General features: G+C 43.7%; 1 protein-coding gene across 5 annotated transcripts in view; it reads left to right on the top strand.

Moving 5' to 3' along the window:
* DDAH1 (dimethylarginine dimethylaminohydrolase 1) overlaps nucleotides 1–25,257 on the top strand; it is a 125,014-nt gene that overhangs the window by 52,624 nt on the left and 47,133 nt on the right. Inside the window, exon 1 of one of the 5 annotated variants that reach the window (XM_081194093.1) lies at nucleotides 10,288–10,746. The exons of the other annotated variants lie outside the window; for them this stretch is intronic. Within the exon in view, the coding sequence (XP_081050219.1) occupies nucleotides 10,438–10,746 (309 nt within the window). The 5' untranslated portion in view covers nucleotides 10,288–10,437. Of the gene's footprint in view, nucleotides 1–10,287; nucleotides 10,747–25,257 lie in introns of those variants that run through there. 5 annotated transcript variants of the gene reach the window in all.

The following is a 25,257-nucleotide window of genomic DNA, read 5'->3' as shown; positions in this document are numbered from 1 at the left end:
GGGGTGAAAAAACTTAATATGGAATCGAAATGGCCAAAATATGGGGAAATTCTAGAGCAAGAGGGGGACAAGGTGAAACTACAGAGCTATGAGAAATTGAAGTCTAAAGTTCGAGATTGGCTCCATTATTATCAAATAATGGAGGTGTTTAAACAAGACAGGAAAATTGGCCTCCAGGTGGAAAGATCCAAATTAGAAACGGAATTGTTAGAACCCAATACTAAAACTTTGTCAAGAATGTATAATTTGTTGCTGAAGTGGAATACACAGGACGAGACGGTTAAATCAGCTATGATTAAATGGGCACAAGACGGTTATAACATTATGTTTGCTGACTGGGAACAGTTACGGACCACTGGTATAAAGTTTACGGCATGTAATGCCTTAAGAGAGAATATTATGAAAATGATTTATAGGTGGTACATAACACCAGTCAAGCTAGCAAAGATCTACCATCTGCCTGATAATAAATGTTGGAAATGTAAGGAAACTGAAGGTACATTCTTTCACCTTTGGTGGACTTGCCCAAGGATCAAGGCCTTCTGGGAGATGATTTATAATGAAATGAAAAAGGTATTTAAGTATACCTTTCTTAAGAAACCAGAGGCTTTTCTCCTGGGCGTGGTTGGCGAATTGGTGTTAAAGAAAGACAGAACATTTTTTATGTACGCCACAACAGCAGCAAGAGTCCTTATAGCAAAGTATTGGAAGACACAAGAACTACCCACACTGGAAGAATGGCAGACGAAGGTGATTGACTACATGGGACTGGCTGAGATGACCGGCAGAATCCGAGACCAAGGAAAAGAGACGGTGGAGGAAGACTGGAAGAAATTCAAAGTCTATCTTAAGAACTATTATAAAATAAATGAATACTAAAACGCCAAAGTTAGGAAATTAAGAGGTTACAGCTGTATTGATTTGGTAAAGACAAGAGGAGTAAAAGGTTAATTAGTTAAATTTTGAAGTGAGGATTTGCTGGAAGAAATTTGAAAACAGGGATGCAGAAAGGGAAGGTATGGGGAAGTCGGAGAAACAGGGTTTAAGAAAAGAAGGTTTTGAAATTTTACATGTTTATGTGTTTGTTTGTCATTGTATCGTGTTTTGTTTGCGTTAACTATGTGTTAAAAAACCAATAAAAATTATATATATAAAAAATAAACAAAATAATTAAGGTAGAAGGTGCACCCCCACTAACCCCACCACTCAGTAACACCCCCCAAACACATCCTTAGCACTCTTCCTCATACAAAATTCACTCTCAACTATTCGTATCCATAATTCAGGGGTGGTGTGTCCTGTTTCACTGCTTGAGGTGAAATGGGAAGGGCCACCTTGCCCTGCCTCTGCTACCTACCATACCTCTTGCTGCCGGCACTGCTGCTCTGTGGTGCCTTGTTGCATAGTTCTCCTGTTCGGATTTTAAATATACTTCAGCTGAGAAAATGCATGCTCAGCTGAGCAATTTGTGACCATTAATGTTAAAAATCTGGCAATGGAAAATTTCCTGTGGTGTCCCCCTTCCCTTGACACCCTAAGCACATGCTCATTTTGTTTAATGGTTAATCCAGCCCTTCTTACGCCAAATTAAATTGGTTAGTCTTTAAGGTGCCACAAGTCTCCCATTTTGTTGCACAAGATGAACATGGCTCTGGAAAACGTTACTGGTGAAAACATAAGACTGATTCCCTGAAATTTGGATAGGCTTTAAAAAATAAAAAATGAATGTGCAAATTTACTTTCTCACATTACTTTAATCTCCATGACATTTAAGTAATTCCTCGCTTTTAGTGGCTTTTGTCTCCAGAGAGCTTTAGACAAATTAACTAATTCACAATGGATTCTAGGCTTATTCAGAATGGCGTCACCTTGGCCAAAGTCACTGTAGTAGTGTTACTGGAAGCCATTAACACCAGCCGACAGAGACCATAATTTATTTTTTGCTTCTGCCTCCACAGAGAGTGGTGTTTGCTTCGCAGAAAATAATACAGATAACCTTGCACATTTCTGCCAAACCTATCAGTTTTTGGTGCTGCTGCCAGTTTTGACTTTCAGCTTCTAATCTAGAGGGATCGTTTGAATAATTCAGTCAGGAAATCCAGTGCTCTTGTTGGTCTTCCATCAAGCCATGCTTGATAGAATCTGGTTTGTAGCATAGCACTCAGGGGCTTGGTCAGAACCTTTCTGTCTTCTGCTCTGCACTGTCTGTGGGACACAAGATCTGGCGCCAAGGGTTCCAATAGAGCAAAGGGAGCAAAGCAATGTTTTCTTGCTCAGGTCCTGTGAACCAGGCCTGCCCCCTGCACTGGTATTGTACTACAGACCCTCCAAGTGTCCCTATTTTCCAGGGGAAGTCCAGATTTACAGAAGCCATCCCAGTTTCTGATTCTATCCCGGAATGCCCCGCTTTCCCTTAGGACGTCCCTATTTTCATCTGAGAAATGGAAGGTATGGCGTTATCTGACCCCTGAGCCATCTGAAGGCAGCCCTGAATAGGCAAGCTTTTTTAATGTTTAATGTTTTATTATGTTTTTATACATGCTGGAAGCAACCCAGAGCGACTGAGGCAGCCCAGTCAGATGGGTGGGGTATAAATGGTAAAATTATGATTATTGATGAATAGGACATCCCTATTTGTTCCAGAGAAGTCTCATGCACAAAACAAAGTCCCGTTGACTTTACTGAATCTTACCTTGCTTAATACAGTTGTGATTAGGAATGTTCTTGTTTCTATAACAATCTGAGTGACCAGAGTGCTGCAGGAATTATAAATAATTACAGTCTTACCTGGATTAAAGTCAGATGAAGAGGGGAAACAGAAGTTCTGTAGATCCTTAACATTTAAGCCTGTGGTTAAACAGACTGTACTAGATACAATTTTAAAGGCAACGAAGACACCTAGAGTCCACTGAGTATGGCTGATTGTCTCTCCTGCGTAAAACTGCACATTGTACAAAACTGAAAATGTGTTCACTCGTACAGCTGAATTAATTGTCCTGTCATGCAACAGTAAACTGGGGCAGATGAGCCTTCTGTTTATTTGCTTGAGTATTTCGGTTCTTTGTTTTTGCTTTGATGCTGTGCTCCCAGCAGTGGCACAGAGGAAAAAACCTCTTCCACATGCTTTAGCGCTGAGAGCTGATCTCTCTCCCCTTGCACCAGTGTAGCAGCAGGAGCCATGGGTAATTATGTACAAGCTCTGGGGGGAAGCCCTTGTGCAGCACATGCATTCCCCGAAGGCTTTTATAGGCCGTGGAAGGAGTGGAGGAGGAGTGTGCATGGTGCCAGCTTAACATTGCAAAAGCAGTACTAGTTTGCACTGGAGCAGAATGGAATGGAAACCGAGGTATCAGGGCCCCGAGGTATGTGATGTCCTGCTTCAGACTACAGAAATTGGGTTGTTCTATTTTTGAAATCTCTCCTCAAACGTTAAAACCTGAAAAACAGAAAAGCAGCACAACAAACAGTTGGCTGAGCTGAAAGCTGTGCACCTGGATAGGCTAGGTTTTTGGTTTGTTTGTTGTCGTTTGGCAGGGAACATTCAAAAATGTGTGGTACAGCCCACACAAATCTAACTCCCTTTTTCTGCTGCAAGTGAGATTTCAGGCAGAGATCAGAGGAAAGAAGGATTCAAGTAGAGCTTCTTGCACAGTAAAGTTTCCTGCAGGTCCCCCCCAATGCAAATTCTTCCTGCATTGCTATCCACTTGCCTCTTCTCATCTCACCTTTTGGTTTGAAACTGGCTCAAAAACACACAACGCCCTACCTTCATTATTTGATTTGTTTGTGTGAAGAGATCCAGTGTAAGGATTTATCAGGGGCAGGTACTGAAATATAGTACAGGTCTTGAGTAAAGCAGCCTAGTAGGAAAATCTTGTAGGAAGTAACTAACTGGAGTGGGGTAGGGACTTTATCCTGGGAAAATAATTGCATTACTCATAAAAACGTTTAGAATTGACTTTCATTTAACTTAACCAACAGCCACCGTCCAAAACATATTAACAGTGAAATAAGTACTATTAATTTCACTGAAATAGCGATGCAGTCTTTAGCAGCTTAATCAGTCCAATTATTAGAAACTAAGCTTAATTCTAGTTAATCAGGAAAAGAATAATTACCCTTTTGTGCTTTAGAAGGTTGCCGCAAATTGAGCGAAGGAATATGGAGCCAAAACAGAAAATAACCACTGTGTTTCCTAATTATACAGTGGTGCCTCGGGTTACATACGCTTCAGGTTATAGACTCTTCCAGTTACAGACTCCGCTAACCCAGAAATAGTACCTTGGGTTAAGAACTTTGCTTCAGGATGAGAACAGAAATTGTGCTCCGGCGGTGCGTCAGCAGCGGGAGGCCCCATTAGCTAAAGTGGTGCTTTAGGTTAAGAACAGTTTCAAGTTAAGAACAGACCTTCGGAACGAATTAAGTTCTTAACCAGAGGTACCACGGTACTGTAACAGTGATCTGGAAAAAGGTTTCAGCAGCAGCATTAACATATTAATATGTGATATATTTCATATCACAGTTGAAGTCTATAGGGCTTTTGCTGCTTGAGGTGAAAGACAAAATGGTGCTCCCTCACCATGCTATATACAGAAGCTGACTGGATCTTACTGTAATACTTACAGCTGAATCTTACTGTAATACTTGTGATGGGATATTTATTTTTTATTATTCTTTATTAAATTTGTATACCACCCTATACACATAGAGCTCAAGGGGTTCACAACATAAAATCACAATATGAAAAACACTAAATACATAATAAAAAAATTAAAAAGGCAACCCAGTAATCCCCACACCACTGTACCTGAGGTAGAGGGCCAGATTAGGGGGCCCAGGAGAAACCATGTGGCCCAAGGGCCCAAGGCTGAGAGTTCAGGAGGAAGAGCCACCTGAGGCAGTTATCTCACTCTGCCGAATGGTATTGCCGGCCCTGCTGAAGAACACCAAATATTTGGGAGAATAAAAACCATACTGTTATTCATTCTAGTTATCTGAGAAATCATCAGTTAAACAAACTATTTTCACTCAAAATTCTCCCAAATTGGCCCACTGAAACGAAATGTAATCAAAAAGTTGTGTATTACTGAAGGGAGGTAGTTTGGGTTTTTTTATCAGCTTAGTTATGAATTGACTGATTTGTCCAATGATCCTTTCCCTTGCTCACCCACACACTTGCCTGTGAAAACAGCAAGCATAAGTTGAGGATATACTGGGATGGTTTACATTTTTCAAGTAACATTTTTTTTATTTCAAATTTGTTTCAAAATGTAATGGCTTCTCAAGAACTCATAACTCTCTCGCAGAAAACACATCTGCTAAGGGCTCAGTCTAGGTTTAGTACAGTCATACCTCTTGTTACGTTTGCTTCATGATACAGTGGTACCTCGGGTTAAGTACTTAATTTGTTCCGGAGGTCCGTTCTTAACCTGAAAATGTTCTTAACCTGAAGCACCACTTTAGCTAATGGGGCCTCCTGCTGCCGCCAGAGCACGATTTCTGTTCTCATCCTGAAGCAAAGTTCTTAACCTGAAGCACTATTTCTGGGTTAGCGGAGTCTGTAACCCGAAGCGTATGTAACCTGAAGCATATGTAACCTGAGGTACCACTGTACGTTTTTCAGGTTGTGTCCTGCGGCGACCCAAAAATACTGGAAAGGGTTACTTCCAGGTTTCGCCACTCGCACATGCGCAGATGCACAAAATGACGTCACACACATGTGCAGAAGCAGCGAATTGTGACCCGCGTGTGCGCAAACACGAGTTGCGTTCCTTTCAGGTTGCAAAGGGGGCTCTGGAACGGATCCCGTTAGCAACCAGAGGTACTATTGTATTCATTGTCACAGTCCCAATAGTAAGGTCAAGCCCATTTCTCACTCCAGGTCTGGTGTCTGCTTCCAGTGTGGTGTAGTGGTTAAGAGCGGTAGACTCGTAATCTGGTGAACTGGGTTCGTGTCTTCGCTCCTCCACATGCAGCTGCTGGGTGACCTTGGGCTAGTCACACTTCTCTGAAGTCTCAGCCCCACTCTCCTCACAGAGTGTTTGTTGTGGGGGAGGAAGGGAAAGGAGAATGTTAGCCGCTTTGAGACTCCTTCGGGTAGTGATAAAGCGGGATATCAAATCCAAACTCCTCTTCTTTTTCTTCCACCAAAATCCGGTGGCACAGAAGGTGTTCATTCCTTATCAGTCCCATTTTAAAAGCTTACGAAGGCTGGGGATGAATCAAGGGTAAAGGGTGGTTACAAATTTGGGGGAAAATTATTTACACCCTTGTTTAAGGTAAGCTGACCTTGACAAGGAGCAAGGGTTTTTGGTGATGGCAATGGGGCTATGGAATGACTTCTTGGATGCTTATTAAAGTGCATCCCTGATAAATGAATTTGTGAGCTGAATTTGTGAGCCGTTTGGACTTTTTTCTTGTTTGAAAATTTGTTTTTATTACTGATGGTTGCTATGATTTTAACTGCGGTTGTAAGCCACCTTGTGCTGCTATAGGATATACATATTTTTAAGTAAATAAAGAGTAACTTGGTTCTGACTCCATGTCTTACCTAGTGACCAGAACAGGCTCATACTAACCATTAGAAATCCATATTTGCCATGGCAAGCAAGCACAAACAAAGCAGTGTTTCAGAGTTGGCTGACATCTTGCCGTCCACTAGATTTTTCCTTTCTACTTCGCCTGCAGAAAAGGTTGACTCTTCGCTGTGCAACACGTTTTGTTGGGATTTAGTCATTAGCAATTTTCAGGAAATAAATCAACATTTTCCAAGGTGGACCGTTCAAGAGGAATAAATATTACTTTCCCCTCATGTGTCAGGTGAGGTCTGTTTAAAAAGAGTCAGTCATAGCAGAAAGCTTATTGACAGTGTCAAGTCAGTTTCCTGTTGCGGTAAAAATGTCGAATTCAGCCTTGGGAATACTTAGAAAAGGGACTGAAAACAAAACTTCCAAGAGTTATTGCGCCTTTGAAGAGATTTGTGGAAATACATACAAAGCCCTAGATGACAACACCATGCCAAGCCACATTTGGAATATAAGTATATCTTATCGTGCTAGACTCTGTGCATTCAGTGCCTCTTAACATTGCCTGTTCTCTCTAGTTACATAGGATACACAGGATTTGCTGTCAAAAACTGGTTTCTAAACAATCACCATTGGCAGCCGGTCCCCCCTCCCCTTCTTCTCTGCCTAGCTGTCAGTTTTGCTGACACTGCTATTCATCTGAATGTAGAAAACAGCGGCAGACAAAATGCCAGGTTAATTTAACCGCATTGGGTGACACAGACATATCCCTTGCATCTTCTAAGGATCTTTTCATGTGAGAACTTTTTATCACCTGAATTGTTAGAACAGGAAGGTGAACAGGGTGTGCCTCAGAGGAAGGCTAGTGCTAGGGCGGTAGCTTTGATCCCGCAAGTTCATTTGAACTGGAAACAATTGGGATGCACATCCACTATATCATTTGAAGGTGATAGTAAAGCTGATTCTGTAATGTGACACTTGCAAATTATCTCTGCCTGGAAGTGCGCCTAGAAATGGCTGTGGCACAGAATGACAGTTTCTAGTTGCGGTGGATAGTTTCAGTTCTTCCTGAAGGATCTTCCAGCTTCAATCTGTAATATCTGTGAGCTGGTTCAGACAGCAATGTTAACTGTCCACATTTGTTTGTAGATAATGGCCATGCCCATGGTTGTGCTTGTGTTTCTTCCAGCTTCTGTTGTGATTGTCCAGGATTACTTGGTCCTCACATTCTGTCTGCCCTCATGAGCATAAATGTGGGGATATTTAAGACTGCTCACATAGGCAAATATTATTTCATCTATGCTGCCTATCAGCGATTAAATGGTGGTGGGAATATCTTGTACCACTAATTTTGGGAGAAATAAGTGAGTGATTGAGGTTGCACCATAATTCATGCAAAGTTCATGTAGGGCAAACAGCAGGTTACCAGTGCTGTGCGTGTGTGGTTTTCAAGCATGAAAATTATACAGTGGAAAGAGTTAAACTATCCTTCTACCTAGTTCTGATTTTAGTTTGGGGGGTCTTCTTTCCTGATACCAATGTTTTGAAAGAAACTTGGGAAATCTTAGTCATGGATCTCACATATATTTAAACCATAACTGGGATTCTAAGTAACAAGGCTGCCTTTGCAGCCCAAAGGAAACTGTTCATTATCTTTGGGGTCACTTGGAATGGAAAACTCACCTGCCAAGTTACTCTTTCAAGCAATCCGCCCCCCACTTCCATTTCTGAAAAGCTCAGTTTGGGGGAAATAACTGAATACTGAAAGGGCATTTGAGAGAGTGGGGGAGGGTTGAGCACCTCCTCTCACTTACTGGTTCATCTCTGCAAGTGCCCCCCTCAGTCCCCACAATATGGTTATGAAGGAATCATAGGACTGGAAAATGCATGTTTCCATCATGTTTTGTTTGGCCTTTTGATATAAGAATTGGTGCTCCTCACCTTTGCTTTTAAGTCCGACTGTTCGTCTGCTACACAGATAGCATGGCTATCTCCTTAGATATCCAAAGTTAGAAAGTAGCCTGTAAAGTATAACTTGAAATCTCATATCCAAGCTTTAAACTCTTGCACCCAGGCAGCTCTTTGACAAAATTCTAAACATTTGTTTTCAAATTTAAATCTGCAGTGAGGGAGAGATTTCATAGATTGCTTAATGAATGAATGGTTGAATTAATGAATGAAATCTACTTGTTCACAGCCAATGGAAGTCACAATATGCACTTTGTTTTAACTTATTTGCTGTGCAGAGCGCTTGCAGTTCTTACTCTCACTAACTCTCTGAATTAGGTCACTCCTTATTACAGTGTCTAATTAATGCAGGCACTTTGGAACAAAATAATGATTATGTGTTTACACATGGGGACATGAAGTTCAGACTTTGTCAAACCCATCCTCTGAGTCCAGAGTCCATGGCTTTAGGTAAATGGTCAATCCACGTCTCTCCAGCCCGTATTTAAGACTATGTGCACATTAGCAGCTTGAAATGAGATGAGCTCATCCCACCCCTGACCACCTGCTGTGTTTCAAGTTGCATTCTTACATTGCTGTACTCATGTCCCTTACCTGACTCTCCTGCACATGTGCAACGTCTGACTGAACTGTACACACCTCAGCTTAATTGGGGCTTCCATTTTCTAATTGGATGAAAACTGGTTTCAGGGAAAGCATATCAGACAGCTGCAGGATACATATGGATTGTGGCTAACATAACAAAGCCTAACACTTTATCCAGGAGGCGATACTGCAGATTGTTGAGGTCAATGTGCAAGGAAGTTGTGAGATCCAATTGTCCCCCACAACTGAAATAATTTTCTTCTAGTCACAGTGCAAAAGGTCTCTTCTTCTGCAATATTTTATATATTGAAACACACTTATCAGCTTTCTTCCTCCTCTTTTCTAGCTAGGCAATACCACCACCAACATCCCTTAAAAAGGCATACACTGAAACACCTTTATGAGCTAGGGGACTCATCAGTCACAAGTCCAGTTATGCATAACTTGTAGCCAACCATACTGTAGGACATATATTTTTCATAATCCCTCAGTTGAAAATAGGTGTATTTTGTTTTGCATTATGTGAAAGAAAAGTTCTCTTACACTGAGGGACTAGAGAGCCAGATGCTAGAATTATGGGGTATCTGTTAGCTGACATCCACTGCCATAGAATTTTATAAAGAGGAAAGATCACCTAGAAAATCTTGAAAGTTACTTCATCCCACTTTGCAGAGCAAATTTATTTTAGCTCAACCTAATCACCAGACTCTCCTTACTAGAGGGAAAGTGAGGTGTGTGCAGGCATCACAAGAAACTGCCTTCTTCTCAACTCACCTGCAGCCCTCCGAGAGAAGAAGCAGAACGCTACTAACTCTGGTTCCAGCCTAAGCTGTCTTCTGCTGGAGAACCTATGTGAAAACTTGGTGGGGAAAACATACCTAACATTTTCTGCATTCTGTACCCGGTTATCAGGTAGAAGCTTATTCCGCGCTCACACTCTCTTATTGCTGTTGCTGGTGTTAAGAACGGATCCCTTGGACAGAGGCGGTTGGCGGGTATGTCCAAGGCCAAGGTTTCCCCAAGGTTGTAAATCAGCGCACAGGTAATTTCTGCCGCCTCGAGCCAATCGGATGCCCCGACCAAAGCGCCCAGCCAATGGACGGTGCCCGGGATGCAGGACTGCGATGAGGCAAGCGTGGCCAATCCGAAGCGGTTTCGGCTCCTCGCGCTAGCCCACCTCCTCCTGTTCTGAGGCGGTGGGGAGGGCGCTTCAGCTGGTGGTGGGAGGGAAAGCGGAGGAGAGGTGGGGGAAGCTTGGCAGCGCCGGAGCCAGACGAGAAGGCAGGCTGTGGTGGTGCCTCCTGCTCTTGCCGCGGCTGCCCTCTTCTTCCTCCTCTTCCTCTCTCTCGCTCTCCCCAACATGGCAGGGCTGGGCGGCGGCGGCGCCTCCGCCTTCGGGCGCTGCACGCACGCCTTGGTGCGGGCTCTGCCCGAGTCCCTGTGCCAGCAGGCGCTGAGGCGCGAGAAGGGCAAGGAGGTGGACTTGGCGCGCGCCGAGCGCGAGCACCAGCTCTACGTCGGGGTGCTGAAGAGCAAGCTGGGGCTGCAGGTGCTCGAGCTGCCCGCCGACGAGAGCCTGCCCGACTGCGTCTTCGTCGAGGACGTGGCCGTCGTGTGCGAGGAGACGGCTCTCCTCACGCGCCCGGGCGCGCCCAGCAGGAGGAAAGAGGTACCGGGGCGGGGCGCGCTGTGAGGGGACGACTGAGGAGGGAGGGGGCGCCTCTCTCTCTCTCTCTCCGTGTATGTGTGAGGGTGACTCCCCCGCACCGCCACCTCTAGGGCGGGGACCGCTGCAACTTCCCACCGTGGCCAAAGGAGCGGGAAAGCGGGTTGGGTGGGAGAAGAAGCGCCTTGGTGGGGGCGGCAGCATCTTGGGATGGGCCGGCAGAGCTGCGCTTTCCTCTCAGCCGGACCTGAACGGGGTGGGAAGCGCGCCCTGCGAGGAGCGAGGGGCTCCCGGGCGCAGCAGGCTGCTGCCGCCGCCGCCGCCTCCGCGCACGATGGGTGTGGGGAGTGCGGTACTGTAAGGCGTGGCCGGCTGTGCTGGGAGGAGGGAGAGATGCTGGAGGAAGAAGATGCTCAGCACCAAGGCAGCCTCCTCTCTCGTTCCTCGTGAACTCTGAAGCCTTCCCATCCTCGCCCGTCTTTCACCAAGCCAGCGCAATATTGCAGATTGGGAGAAAAAGTAGATCTGAATGAGCTTTTGGGGTTGGGGCATGAATCAGTTTTCAGTCGCGGGGCACACAGATGCGTTCTGGCAGGGTGCTTGCTTTAGAAATAATTGGCTGGACTGAAAAGATAATCTCATTCCTTTCCTTGCGTCTTCTACCCTGCCCGCAATTTTAGAAGGGGCAGCTTTTTATTTATTATAAATGGGCAGGTTCTTTTCGGAAGTAGTAATGGCTCCAAATGAAACCACAGCAGGTTTCTTTTTAATGAAGCCAGATCAAGAGTGATGCTCATCACGTTTGCCAGGAATAATTAGAAACAACAACCACAGGAAACTTCACAGGTGCAAGGAATAAAAGGTACATTTCCATGCACTGGGGAAAAGTTGGCCATGAATATTGCTTGGAAGAGATATCTTTGTATTCCGAGTAGGTTATTTAAAGCACAGGTGCATGTGCCTTTGGAAGAACAGCAGAACGTAGACGACATCTTTCACATTGATGTATAGGTATCTTTGTGGGGAGGGAAGTATCCCCATTCACTTTAGTAGGTGAACAGTTACCGTACTTAGCCTTCCACACCAGTATATATTTCTTTTTTGTGTTTCTTCCTAAAAATCTGTAGCTTGGTGCAGTTTTCCCAACAGGTTTCATGCCACTGGTAATTTAAATGGCATCTTACAGCACAAGTCAGCGCATGATTACTTTGGAGAGAGTCCCATTGTGTTCAGTGGGTCTTCCTCTCAGGTGAGTGCAGGGCTGTCATGCTCTGTTCTCTTTCAGGTGAGAGACCACAAGTTCTCGGACATTTCTTTCTGTTGCGAAAAGACTCTGATAGAAATTGAATTTATCCTGGACAAAGTGGTGAATTCCACATGTAAACATTCAACATTCCATGCATAAGTTCCATCCGTTTTTATTTAGGGCACAATCCAAACTCGCACATGCACATCGTTCTGCCAGGGCTTTGCAAAGCGGCAGACCTATTGCTGCATCTGCTGCTCTACAGCTCACACAACCAGCAGTGGAAGGTCAGGGGCAAGATGACCAAGCCTGATGTGGACCTGATGGCATTGCCCAATGGTGGTGAGACTGGCTTGGGAATCCAGTGGATCCTGGGCCAGCTCAGTCCCATCTCTCCCCACCTTTGAAATGTCCCATTTTGGGGTCTTTGCCCACTGACAACTCTTCCACTCACCTGCATAGTCAGTTACCTGGCAGAAGGCCAGTTCATTAAGGAAAGCTGAGCAAGGGTATATCTCCATCTAATCCAACCTTCTCTCTACCAGCTCAGCAATAGTTTCAGTTGCTCTCTACTTTACATACAGTTTGCTATTTCAACATATCCCAACAAAAAAGTATTGGTGTAAAATGCCCCGGCATATAGTCCACATTCAAATCTAAAGCATCCTGCAGCTACCACTAATAATAATTAATCCCACATTTTAAATAACATAATTAAGCAACAACAAATAAAACTATATGCATGAATAAATAATCACAAAAGTAAATTATTTATGAAACTTAATTGCAGTATATATTGTCTCGAAAATTTGAATGGTAATACAAAATAATACAGTGGTACCTCTGGTTAAGAACTTAATTCGTTCTGGAGGTCCGTTCTTAACCTGAAACTGTTCTTAACCTGAGGTACCGCTTTAGCTAATGGGGCCTCCCACTGCTGCCGCGCCACCGGCATGCGATTTCTGTTCTCATCCTGAAGCAAAGTTCTTAACCCGAGGTACTACTTCTGGGTTAGCAGAGTCTGTAACCTGAAGCGTTTGTAACCTGAGGTACCAATGTACTGGAAGAATTTCAGCAGCACACACTTCTCGTTGTTTTGGCATTTCTGCTGCTGTTAGAATGATCCTTCCTCTCCTTCCTGCATACTCTTCTGGGGACCCTCCAGAGTGGGAGTTGGGGAGGAAAGCCCCATTGCCATCGAAGAAGACCTTGCAACTGACATCCACTAGTGTACCAGGTTAGTTGAATCCATCCCACAGTCTCCAAAATTATTCACCTGCACAGTAATTACACAACGCTAATCTAACCATACAACCTCCACATGTCCAATCACTCATCAACCATGTAACAACCCCAGCATCATTCTATCCATTCAATTCACACTTCAATAAATTAAAAAACCCTCCCAACCTTCAACTCACCAAGAGTCCTGTGCAAAGAATTAGGTCCACTCAATAAGAACAGCTCAATAACAGCAGAAAAAAGCAAACTAATAACTTATGCATTTCAACCCTATCTCTCACCTGGAGCAATACAAACACTCTTTGCCACCTTCTTAACCTAGAGAGCCCAGTCCCTTCCCCACAGGCAGATTGCTCACCCAGATGCAGCCACCAACACTCTTGATGCTCACCACTTCGCAGGGATCATCCCTATCAGCCAGACAAAAACAAAGACAAATCTCTTTTAACAATGCCTCAGGAACACTGAATCAATAAGCAGGTGTGAGGACTCTGAAGTGGAAACCCAAAAGGGACTGACCACTTTGGTGTCTTCCTGTGGTGTCGTTCACTGAACTGCAGCAATCTTGCTTTTTTAGATCTATGGGCAGATGGTGCTTGGCTGCCCAGAGCCCTCTCAGCCACCACCACGCTTCCAGCTGGTTCTGCTGCAGCTGTAGAACTTTGCAGACAGATGAGAGACTATTGGGAGCCCAAGTGTGGGGGCTGGCAATATTTTTTCTCTCCCAGTCTCTTTCCTCTACCTTAGCACAAACAAATAAAAAGTCAGTGTTCTTCCAATGTGTAATTTTCAAATGTATATTTGCACTTTATATAGAAAGAATGCTCAAACTATTGAGATATATATATTCACAAACTGTGCCCCCCTATATAAGCTTTGTTGATTTGTTTGTATATACAAATACATCTTTCCATTTCTTCCTTCATAATCTTGTGGAGATGTGTGATTTTTAGACCCAGTAGAGTAGACAGTTTGGGCAGAACCTGAGTTCTAAGTTTTAAATGATTATGATAATACGCGACCTAAGGTTTGCTTTTGTTTTCAGCAATGAAACATGAAATCCAAGTACATTATATTCTGCCCTGTTAAATTTTCTCATATAGCCCATGAGTTATAATTGGTTTCCAGGACGGAAGACAGTCATGTCAAGAACCACCTCTGCAATCCATTCAGACAGGCAGGGATAAGATCAGTGAGCCAGAAAATGAAATAAAAGCAGTCAGCAGAGTCTGATTTGGGAAATGGCTGAAATGGATTAGCCGCTAAGGGGGGGGGGGGAAACCAAGCTGCTAAATACAACAAAAATCTACCACGGAGTACTGATTACTGTATATTGGGAAATAAATGTATTGCATGTATGAAGTTAAATGCGCTTAGGTACTATGGAAATCTTCAGCAAATATTTGCAGGAAAGTATCTGTGATTTTAGTAGGATGTGGTTATATCAGTAATTTCCAAATTGTGTCCTGGTGCATAGCAATATGTTTCAGGAGACTGCTTGGAATAAATAAATAAAATGAAGTAGTTGCAGTGAGAAATACATTAATTATATAATTAAATGCTCCTCTGAACCCAAAATACACCACCACCACAACAACAGCACTGTTTCCGTGCACTGCTCTGGTTCGCCAGAAGTGGCTTAGTCATGCTAGCCACATGACCCGGAAGCTGTACGCCGGCTCCCTTGGCCAATAAAGCGAGATGAGCACCGCAACCCCAGAGTCGGTCACGACTGGACCTAATGGTCAGGGGTCCCTTTACCTTTACTATGTTCACTCATCAAAATACTAAATGTAAACATTTTTAGGTGTAAGGGTAAAGAATCTGCATCCAATAACAGGTCAGAAAGTTTTCCTCAGATCTGAGAATTTTCAGGAAGCACTGGATTCCACCATAGGTTTGGATATAGTTCTCTGGAGCATGTAAATGCTGTTAATGGGTGCAGATTTCCTGTATCTGTTACTGACCTTCCTCTACTCACCAGTGTGGTGTAGTGGTTAGAGTGCTGGACTTGGACCTGGGAGACCAGGGTTCAAATCCCCACTCAGCCATTAAGCTCAGTCACTCTCTCTCTCTCTCTCGGCCTAACCTACCTCAGAGTTGTTGTGAGGCGAAAAATGGAAGCGGGGAGAATTGTGTATTTGCCACCTTGAGCTCTTTGGAGAAAAGCTAGGATATAAATGTAACAACAACAACAACTCAAACAACACTAGGGAATACATTGGACAATGGTGCTTATAACTGAGCAGTAAAGAGAAGCAACAAAAATAAAATTATGGCTCCCTCTTCTCGCCTATTGTTGCCACAAACTAGAGGGAAGCGAGTGAAAAGGAGGGAGGAGCAATGAGTTTTCCAGAGCATTAAGAATAACCTTCCTGTAATTAAATTGCCGTGATGTATTAACCTAGTTTCTTTGTAAGATAGCAGAACATGCATATATTGTAGTAAGAGATTCATTATTTTTCATGTTTAAAATGTAAAGTAAGAGTATTAGATTTATGTTTGATTAGATTAGCGCAACTAGGATATTCAAGGGTATTTCAATCTGTTCTGAATCCCACCAAGTCCCTGCACAATGGGAAAATGAGACTTTATTAAATACCAGTCTGATAATAATAAACAGTTGCAAGTGATTTATTGTTGCAGTGGGAGCCTTATGTTCGGAAATGACTGATTTAAAACTTTAAATCTTATCTGGCATTTGGCTTTTGCCAAACCTGCTTGGTGATAGATCTCTCTCAGCTCCCTCCTATATCTCCTGAAACTTCCCACTGCTTATGGGTGTCCAGTGGAGAAGGGAGATGTTGGTAACAAATTGAAAAGAACCACGCAAATAGTAACATGCATAAAGTTCAGTGAGTAACAAGTTCAGTTAGTGAAGTTGCTGCTTTCTTTTAAAGGCTAACTTTTAGGTAATAAATTAATGGAAAGTAAACTGCTGGCTAAGTGCTAAGTCCAAGTGATGGACTTAGACCTAGAAATCAAAGGCTTCAAATTCCATTTTAAGCATTTTCTTGGGTCAGAGTTATTTGGGAATGTTGCTGTCTCCATTCTACTTACTTTCTCATCTGTGAAACAGTTGACAATATAAACTTTCTCTGCAAAGAAACTTGAATGGAGGGTGTGCTGAATTTCAGTTTGTGCTTGCAACAGAAGCACCCACCTGCTTTTCTTAGGGCATTCTCAAACAAACATTTTGCCCACAGTGGAGCACAGGTTGCAATCACCAAGCTGAATGATTCTAGTGGAACACAGGTTGTCTGGACAATATAAATAGTCTGTGTCCATTGGAGAAAGGGAAATTTGTCTGAATTTACACCAAGGGTTCTTTTACCCACAATTCATGACAATTCTGCTATAGTACTGAGACTGAAGGTCTTGTTTCCAACCGTTGTGACTGGAGAGAGCAACAGCTATAGTGATGATATAGGGGTGATATAAAAGAAAAAGAGTCCATTCCACAGAGGAGTTTTGGCGTTGTTTAAGCCCCTTGGAGATTATTTGGTCGAAAGGCAGGTATAAATATTTAAAGTAAATGAATTAATTGATGGTTCTTGGGTTAGACAACAGATAGTCCAGCTTTGACTGGAGCCAAGCCCTGATGAGTCCTGTGGTTTAGGTTGTCATGTTGATCAAAGGCAGCAATTTTACAGCAATTCCTGTAAAAAATTGTCTATGTTTTTGAGTTCTGAAATCTGCAAAAAAAAATTTAAATGACATCGGTTGATTTAATCTGTTTCAAGGAAGATGATTTATTAGCTTAAAATTCTGTGATTGGTTGGCAGCTCTATTGTGTATATACAGATGCAATATCAGTTCAATATCAAGGAGTGTCACTAAAAAAGGAAACAGGATGTTCTATTATTATATATACACCGTTACACCTTTGGTTCTCTGTTAATTTGAACAGCAGCCCAATTCCAAAATGTCCAATAACCTATGGAAAAGCTAAGCACTCCATAGGGTTGAAGCCCACCCCCCATGCCGTTACCACTTTTACAGCCTGATCCTACTCAGAAGCAAGGCCTATTGAGTTCAGTGGTGCTTACTCACAATTTAGTCTGCCTGTGGTTACAACACTGGGATTTCAAAGGAGGACTTGACGTTCGAGGGGGGGGGATTTCCAAAATGTGGTGCTTTGTCCTGAATCTTAGGAAAGTCAATCGAAAAATCGTGGGGGTTTGGGGGGGCATTTTTGTAAAAAAAAAAGAGAGAGAGAGAGAGAGAGAAGCTTTGGGGTTTGTCTAAAGAAAAGCTCCTTAAAAATGCTCAACAACTTTCGAGGTGTCCTGGTTTTTACTTTTTGAAATATGGCAAACCTTATTTAAGTGTGACACAAACAATGTATTAAGTGATTCTGGGTGAGAGATCCGAATTGGTAGATGACAATTTCATTATCCTGCTATATGCACACATTGTTTGTATTGTATAACTGGATATGTTACAGTGGTACCCCACAAGACGAATGCCTCGCGAGACGAAAAACTCGCAAAACGAAAGGTTTTTTCGTTTTCGAGTTGCCTCGCAAGACAAATTTCCCTATGGGCTTGCTTCGCAAAACGAAGCTTGCCCCGGGGACAGCGGGTCTTCTCTTTTGAAGCAAGGGGCTGGGGGGAGATAGCGATCTCCCTGCAGCCCCTTGCTGCAAAAGACGTCCGGGGGAAGCGGGAAGCGAAGCGCTTCTTCCCCGCTTCCCCTGGACGTCTTTTGCAGCAAGGGGCTGCAGGGAGATCGCTATCTCCCCGCAGCCCCTTGCTTCAAAAGAGGTCCGGGGGCAGCGGGAAGCGAAGCGCTTCTTCCCCGCTTCCCCCGGACGTCTTTTGCAGCAAGGGGCTGCGGGGAGATCACTTCTCCCGGTGCTCCGAAGCCGGGCGGGGGGCAGGGGACACCTCCTGCCGCCGCGGGGACACCTTTTGAAGGCAGGCGGGGGGGGAGCAAAGACTTTCGCCCCCCGCCCGCCTTCAGAAGAGGTCCAGGACCTCTTCTGAAGGCGGGCGGGGGGCAAAAGTCTTTGTCCCCCCTGCCTGCCTTCCCAGGGGCTTTTAAATCGCCCCGGACAGTGGAGAAGTCCTCCGCTGTCCGGGGCGATTTTAAAATGCCGCCCGCCAGCATTTTAAGATCGCCCAGACAGCGGAGAAGTCCTCCGCTGTCCCGGGGTTTTTTAAAATGCTGGGGGTGGGAAGAAAAGCCCTTGCCCCCCCCCCAGCCTTCAGAAGAGGTCCGGGGACAGACTGTCCCCGGACCTGGTCTGAAGGCGGTTTCCCTAGGAACGCATTAATTGATTTTCAATGCATTCCTATGGGAAACCGTGCATCGCAAGACGAAAAAACCGCAAGACGAAGAGATTTGCGGAACGAATTAATTTCGTCTTGCAAGGCACCACTGTATTTGAAACATTGGGTGACTGCTAAAAACATTTTTTTTCTCCTTTCCCCCATAATGTGTTGGACTTCTTACCTGGTTTTGTGAAGAAGAGGAGTGCAAAGAGGGGCGGAAACAGTAGAGTTGACTTCAAGTGGATGGTGTTAACATACTGTTTTTTTGCTCCATAACATTCACTTTTTTCCTCCTAGAAAGTAAGGGGAAATGTCTGTGTTATGGAGCGAATGCCAACGGATGACAGGGGGGATCTGCTGCAGTCTCCGTGGCTTGCTTTGAAACAGCAAAGCGGGAGAAGAGCCGCTGAGTGGGGAGGAGAGAGGGACAGAGAGCCTGCTTGCTTTAAAGAGCAAAGCGGAAGAGGAGAGGAGCCGCATACACAAGTGTAAGCGGCTCCTGTCCGGTTGGCTTCTTTAAAGCAAGCAGGCTCTCTGTCCCTCTCTCCTCCCCACTCAGCTGGCTAAATAGCAGCAAAGTTTTTCAGCTCGCTAAGCCGGGGAGGTGGGAGAGAAGCAGAGCCTGCTTGCTTTAAAGGAGCAAAGCGGGAGAGGAGAGGAGCCTTCTCCTCTTAAACCCCTCTTCTGCATTATTAGCAGCATCCTTCTCCACACACCTCACGCGTGCTCCTTGTCCCTTGAGTGCTTTTCCTTCCCTCCCCACTTAAAACGTGGTTACAAGCACGGATCCACATGGATCCTCAGGATTTTTGCACTGGGTCACCCCAAATTCACCATCAGATAACATAGCATGTCCATGGCTACAGCTTGCACCAAAAAAATCACGCACCCACTGTTACCTGGGGCCGCAATGGTGCAAAAATGTGGTTTCAAAGCATGGATCCACATGGATCCTCAGGATTCTTGCATTGGACTACCCCAAACTCACCGTCAGATCACGTCTGTGGCCATAGCACAAACCACAAAAATCATACATCCACTGTTTCATTTAGAATATTTTTTTTCTTGTTTTCCTCCTCTAGAAACTATGTGCGTGTTATGGTCGGGTGCGTGTTATAGAGTGAAAAATACGGTAATTTGTATTATAACATGTTCTAAAGAAAACAGTTCAATATAATGCAGATTATAAGTTTTACATGATTGTTTATGTAATTTGAAAAGGCAGATCTCGTCAGGTCCTATCTAACTTCAATCCTTTTGAGGCTGCAGGTCCAGATACACTGGTTCCAGGTTTGAACTCACCTGGTGGGACCAGGGTGCTCTGTTTCTGTTCTTTTAGCCTTTACTGAAGATGGAGATTCTTAGGTGAGCTGCAAGCTTAAATTGCGTGTGCCAAACCTTCAACATTTAGGGGTTTTTTGAGTGCTAGTAGGGTCCCATGAGGGAAAAGAGAAGAAGTGGACCCAAGCACCTCAACTCAGGCTCTGCAGCCTTTCCTTTGATGTACTAGGAAGCATCCATTCTGAAGATAGCTTTAAATGGATTAAGTAGTACTGCTCAGAACTGTGATATGTGTGATGCAGTTTGTGAAGTTTATCATATGTCCTGAAAGCTCTGTGCCAAGAGATGATTAAGAATAAGATTGTTAATAAGAAAAAAAAACTAATGAAAGTGTTGGCCATATGCTAACTTCCCTATCATTAATTAGAATAATTAACTTCTTTACATTGCACATTAGTAGCAGCAGTAGCTCCAGTCACTGGCAGATCATTTAAAATAGACTTTCTGCTGCACAATTGGCTGTGGTCCATCAGTAGTTCCATGGGGAATTAGCACTTTACAGTAGATCAAACCCAAGAGATGCAAACTCAGGCTGAAATTTTCTATTATCACTTTGCAGTATTTATGTCCAAGCTTAAGTATACCAGTATGTACACTTGGTGGAATGTGTGTGTCTCCATTTCCCCCTCTGTTGCATTTGCTCTTGCTCTTTCCCCTGTCTCAGCTAGGAGGCAGGATTCTAAAACCATTTAAAAAGCTGTAATGGAACATACCAGCCTAGAAAAACCTGCAGGGCAGAGGGAACCTTGGAAAATGGCTCAGTTCATTCCAAATCCAATTCAGACCCTGTCACACTCCCTGTGATATAATCAGGAGTGTAACAGAGTCTCACTCTCCCCACAACCTACAAGATGCAGAAGTCCTCTGCATGGAGAAAAGGATACCTGTACGTAAGCTAACCCTGACAAATAGACCAATTCCTGAGGTAACATTGATGGCCTTACAGCTATGTTCTGTGTGGGGCTGGAGAGGCTCAGGCTCATTGGCGGAGGAAGAGGAGTGTGGGGGGAGCCCCCAGGACGCACACTAGCCCTGCCCCTGCCTGCTTTCCGCCCCCCGGTGCCAGAGCATGAAGCTCCGCCACTGCTTAGGCTTAAAAGCCTTCTGCTCTAGCAACTGAATGCTAGAACAATGTCTTTGTGCTATGTGGCTGTTGGCCTCTGGCTAACTAGTTGTTAACATCAGGGGTCAGCAAACTTTTTCAGCAGGGGGGCTAGTCCACTGTCCCTCAGACTTTGGGGTGGGCCAGACTATATTTTGGGGGAAAATGAACCAATTCCTATGCCCCGCAAATAACCCAGAGATTCATTTTAAATAAAAGGACACATTCTACTCATGCAAAAACAGCAGGCAGGCCCCTCAAATAACCCAGAGATATATTTTAAATAAAAGAACACATACTACTCATGCAAAAGCACACTGATTCCTGGACCGTCTGCGGGCCAGATATAGAAGGTGACTGGGCCGGATTCGGCCCCCGGGCCTTAGTTTGCCTACCCATGTGTTATCTGAACACTGTCTCCCTTATTGGTTTTTGGACTTCCTTCACACTTCCTTCAGGCTATGTATCTCTTATTTGTCCTTATGGGAGTTATTGATCCTGTGTGTGTTTTGCGCAGGTGTGTGTTCAGGTGTTGTTCATTCATAGCAAGGGAGGACTGAGTGTCTAATTTACTTGTTTGCATTTACATAGCATCATCTATATTCTCTCTTTAGAAAGAACAAGTATCATAGGTCCCCACTACCAGGGGCTTACGGCTTATGGTGAACAGATCCTCTGTAATTTCCATGAGGGCAGTTTTTTTGTGGGGTGCAGGGGTAAAAAGCTGGTTTGAAGGGTTGTGTGTCAAAGGACAGCTGCAGGAAAGAGAGTTTGGGCAGGGGGTGTTAAGTAGCACATGCCAGGAGCTTGGAGATAAAGTGTAGAAGGGAAAGTGCTCAGTAGCTGGAGTGGAATGATGAGTTTTTGGTTTTTTGGTTTAGAACAGGGGAAACAGTGATGTGCTTGAATATCCATGTGTCTTCCATCTAATATTTACTTGGTTGGTTCCCTTTATTTTTGTACTTGAATATTTATACCTATGGTGCATCCTTTTGGACGCAGTGTGTGTGTGTGTGTTTGTGTGTGTGTGTGTGTGTGTGTGTGTGTGTGTGTGTAGAATTAGGTACCTGTCTCCACAAAGCCCACCTGATCTTTTTCTGCACACCTAATTCTACATACACACACTCATCACATTTGACAAGGTACGTGTTTGTTTTTTTATCACGTGCTGTGAATGCCTGAATACAAAAAGGGAAAATGAAGAACAGCTCATTGATATACAACCTGATTCTGAAGCAATGTTTCTTCTGCTCTTCTCTCAGAGAAGGCCAACGTAATTATAATTACTTTAATGAACTGTGAGCATTCTCAAGCCATCATACATGGTGAAAGTGAGATTTTCTACATAAAGTTTTTTTGTTCGTTGGTCTTTGTGAGCAGAGCTGTTGAAATTGGAAACAAAATAGCTGTGTGGCTTTGTATGGTGAACCCATTAAACTAACAAGCCCCACTGGTGAAAACTTGCACAAGGACTAGTCACTAGAGCAACAAGGTTTCCACCCTATCCTCCTCATGCTCCCCCAAAATTGGCTCAGAGTGGGAGAACCCCCACTACAGCAGGAAGGAGAAGAAAAGACATTCTTCCATCTGGCAAGCTGAAATTCTTGCATTGATGGAGTGATTGTCATAGTGCTACACTACAATGAATTCTATCCATTGTTGTTCAACAACAACAACAACAACAATCATACAGAAGGAAAATGTGCAGGAAAGAGCAGCTATAGCATGGAAAAGAGAACATTGGATTTCACCTTATTCTAACATTTACTCTTCTAGTGCATAATAAACAACATCTAGCTTTCAGTAAACGTATCAACTGAAAAGCATATTCAGGCCTTCTGCGATGTAATTTCGACCTAAGTGCACTGGTCCAATGCCATTCTAGGTTGATAGAGCTATGCTGCCTATATATATAATCCTAGCCAAGTCTACCCAGGATTAAGTCCTGCTGAATTCAATGGGGTTTATTCTCAGATAATGTGTTGTCTTTGAGTTTCTTCTCATCCAGTTTGGTGCAATGAAGGTAGTACAACTGGCCATGTAGCTTACAAAATAACGGTCAGTTTGATGCTACAAGTCCACTTGTTCTCAGCTCCTGTAATTACTGTGTAGGAGGTTAATCTATGATTAAATCAATAGTTGATTGAGTATACCAATAATTTGATTTGAAGATTGCAAACTTAACATGACGACATATACCTTATCTAGTTTGGTTTTGTAACAAAGATTTTAGGCAAGAGGTTTTATTTTATTTTTTAAAGGTAGTATGTGATTGATGACATCCTGAATTTTTTACTGAGTGGGCTGTGCACCTTTTAAAAATGTGACTGAGAAGTAACTGTTTATTGTGTTAAAAAATGCATTTTGAGCACCTTGTAAAGAAGAAGAAAAAGTAGCAAGAATATGGTTAACATGATACAGTCTATTAGCCATTTCACCCTTCTAAGTTAGCCTATATTTATTCACCCATGAAATATGAACATTTGGCAAGGCGTTTTGACAATGTACTGTATGAATAGCGCAATCAAGGTTACTAACCTTGGGGCGCTCAAGGTTATCTGCTTAAGAAAATGTGTCATCAAATATCAGGCCTAATTTGTGGTTGAATCTCTGGTATGAAGTGAAAGACTAGCATTCAGGAAAAAGGGAAAATTCAGCAAAAATGGAGCTGCCTGAGCCAGAAGCTTTTTAAAAAGGTAATTAAGTAATGAGTTTCTGTCATGTTTGTGGAGGAAAGAAAATAATTTGTACAAGTAACCATGTTAATTATGCTTTCTGGCATAGTGTTAAATATTTTATTAGATGTTCAAGGGTTTCTTCATAAAACATTGATCTAACAAAAGCTATGGGACATTTGACTATGGCAAAGCTTTGCATAACCATTCTCTACAAAAAAAGGGAGCTAGATAAGTGAAAGCTTGTGGGGGGGGGTGGAGCAACAGAAGACCCTGATTGGGGGGCGGGGGAGGAAACAAAACAAACATATCTCTACTCATTTCGCCTGAGACCTGAAATGGAAAAACTAAGAACGGGGATATGATTTTAAATAAAACATTATTATGCCTTCCAGAGTGATGTATGAAATATGTTTAAAGGAGTCTGTTATAATGTTTGCAGCTAATTCTCATTGCTATCTGCAAATCTGTTATATTCAAGTAGGGTTGCCATATATCTGGAATTTCCTGGACATAGTCGGAAACTGTGTCCGGGCGGAAATCGCTGAATGTCCAGGAAAATCCCATGCCGGAAGTGTAGATTTAGGCGAAGGGCAGATCTTTAGCTCAAAAACTTTTGTGTACGGATTTTCACATTTTGAAATATGGCAACCCTAATTCAAGATTCAAAGGTCGTTTTGTTAATGATTGCCACTACATAACTAAACAAGTAATGCTTTGGGACTTTGTGCTGGAAAATCAATCCAAATGTTCCAGACTACAGAACGCTGAAGTTGCAGTTTGAAGCAGAAGAGTAGAATGGGGGCGGGGGGGGGGAGGAAGGGGGACCTCTTAGCTCTTTCCTCATGTATGGGAAAAGAATAAATAAGCTACATATACACAATGCGTGCATAGAATACTCTTCCCTCTGTAATTGTGCAAGCTCTACGGATGTGACCCTGGCGGCCCCAAGCCCATACCTCTTAACAGTCCCGATTTGAGTGGGACATTCCAGAATTGCAGAAGCCATCCTGGCTTCTGATTGGATCCTGGAATGTCCCCCTGTTTGGGTGTTGTGTGTTCTGGTATGAGTCAGGTGGCTCGTGCCAGAGCACCCAATCAAAAGCTGCAATTTTTTGCCTCGCATGAATCAGCTGGCTGAGGACCAAACAACGAATGCCCCAATTTTTATCACAGTGGGGTTTGGGAAGGTATTCAAGACATGACAAAGGGCACCGACTTGTAGGAACGCTTTCAGGGCCCAATGTCTTGGACTGTGGACCAGGCCAAACCCTAGTAGGCAAGTTGCTAGAACTTTCAGAACCAGAAACACATGAAATCAAAGCCTACATGGTCACTCAATCCCTCTCACTTCAGTTGCGAGTTAATTCACTTAGAATAACCAGCATGGAAAAGACTGCAAAGCTTTAGGTAAGGATGGCGCCTGCTCTTCAAGGCATCCCAGAGAGGGGAGTGAAGCCTGGGGCTGGCAGTGTGGCAGATGACTCCCTTTGGTGGACACGTAAATATTGTTATTGTTGTTGTTTAGTCGTTTAGTCATGTCCAACTCTTCGTGACCCCATGGACCAGAGCACACCAGGCACTCCTGTCTTCCACTGCCTCCCGCAGTTTGGTCAAACTCATGCTGGTAGC

The sequence above is a fragment of the Podarcis bocagei genome (assembly GCF_964188305.1).
Source record: "Podarcis bocagei genome assembly, chromosome: 5".
NCBI classification, from domain to species: Eukaryota; Metazoa; Chordata; class Lepidosauria; order Squamata; family Lacertidae; genus Podarcis; species Podarcis bocagei.
Note: the sequence above shows the minus strand (reverse complement) of the source record. Positions and strands in the feature narration are given on the sequence as shown.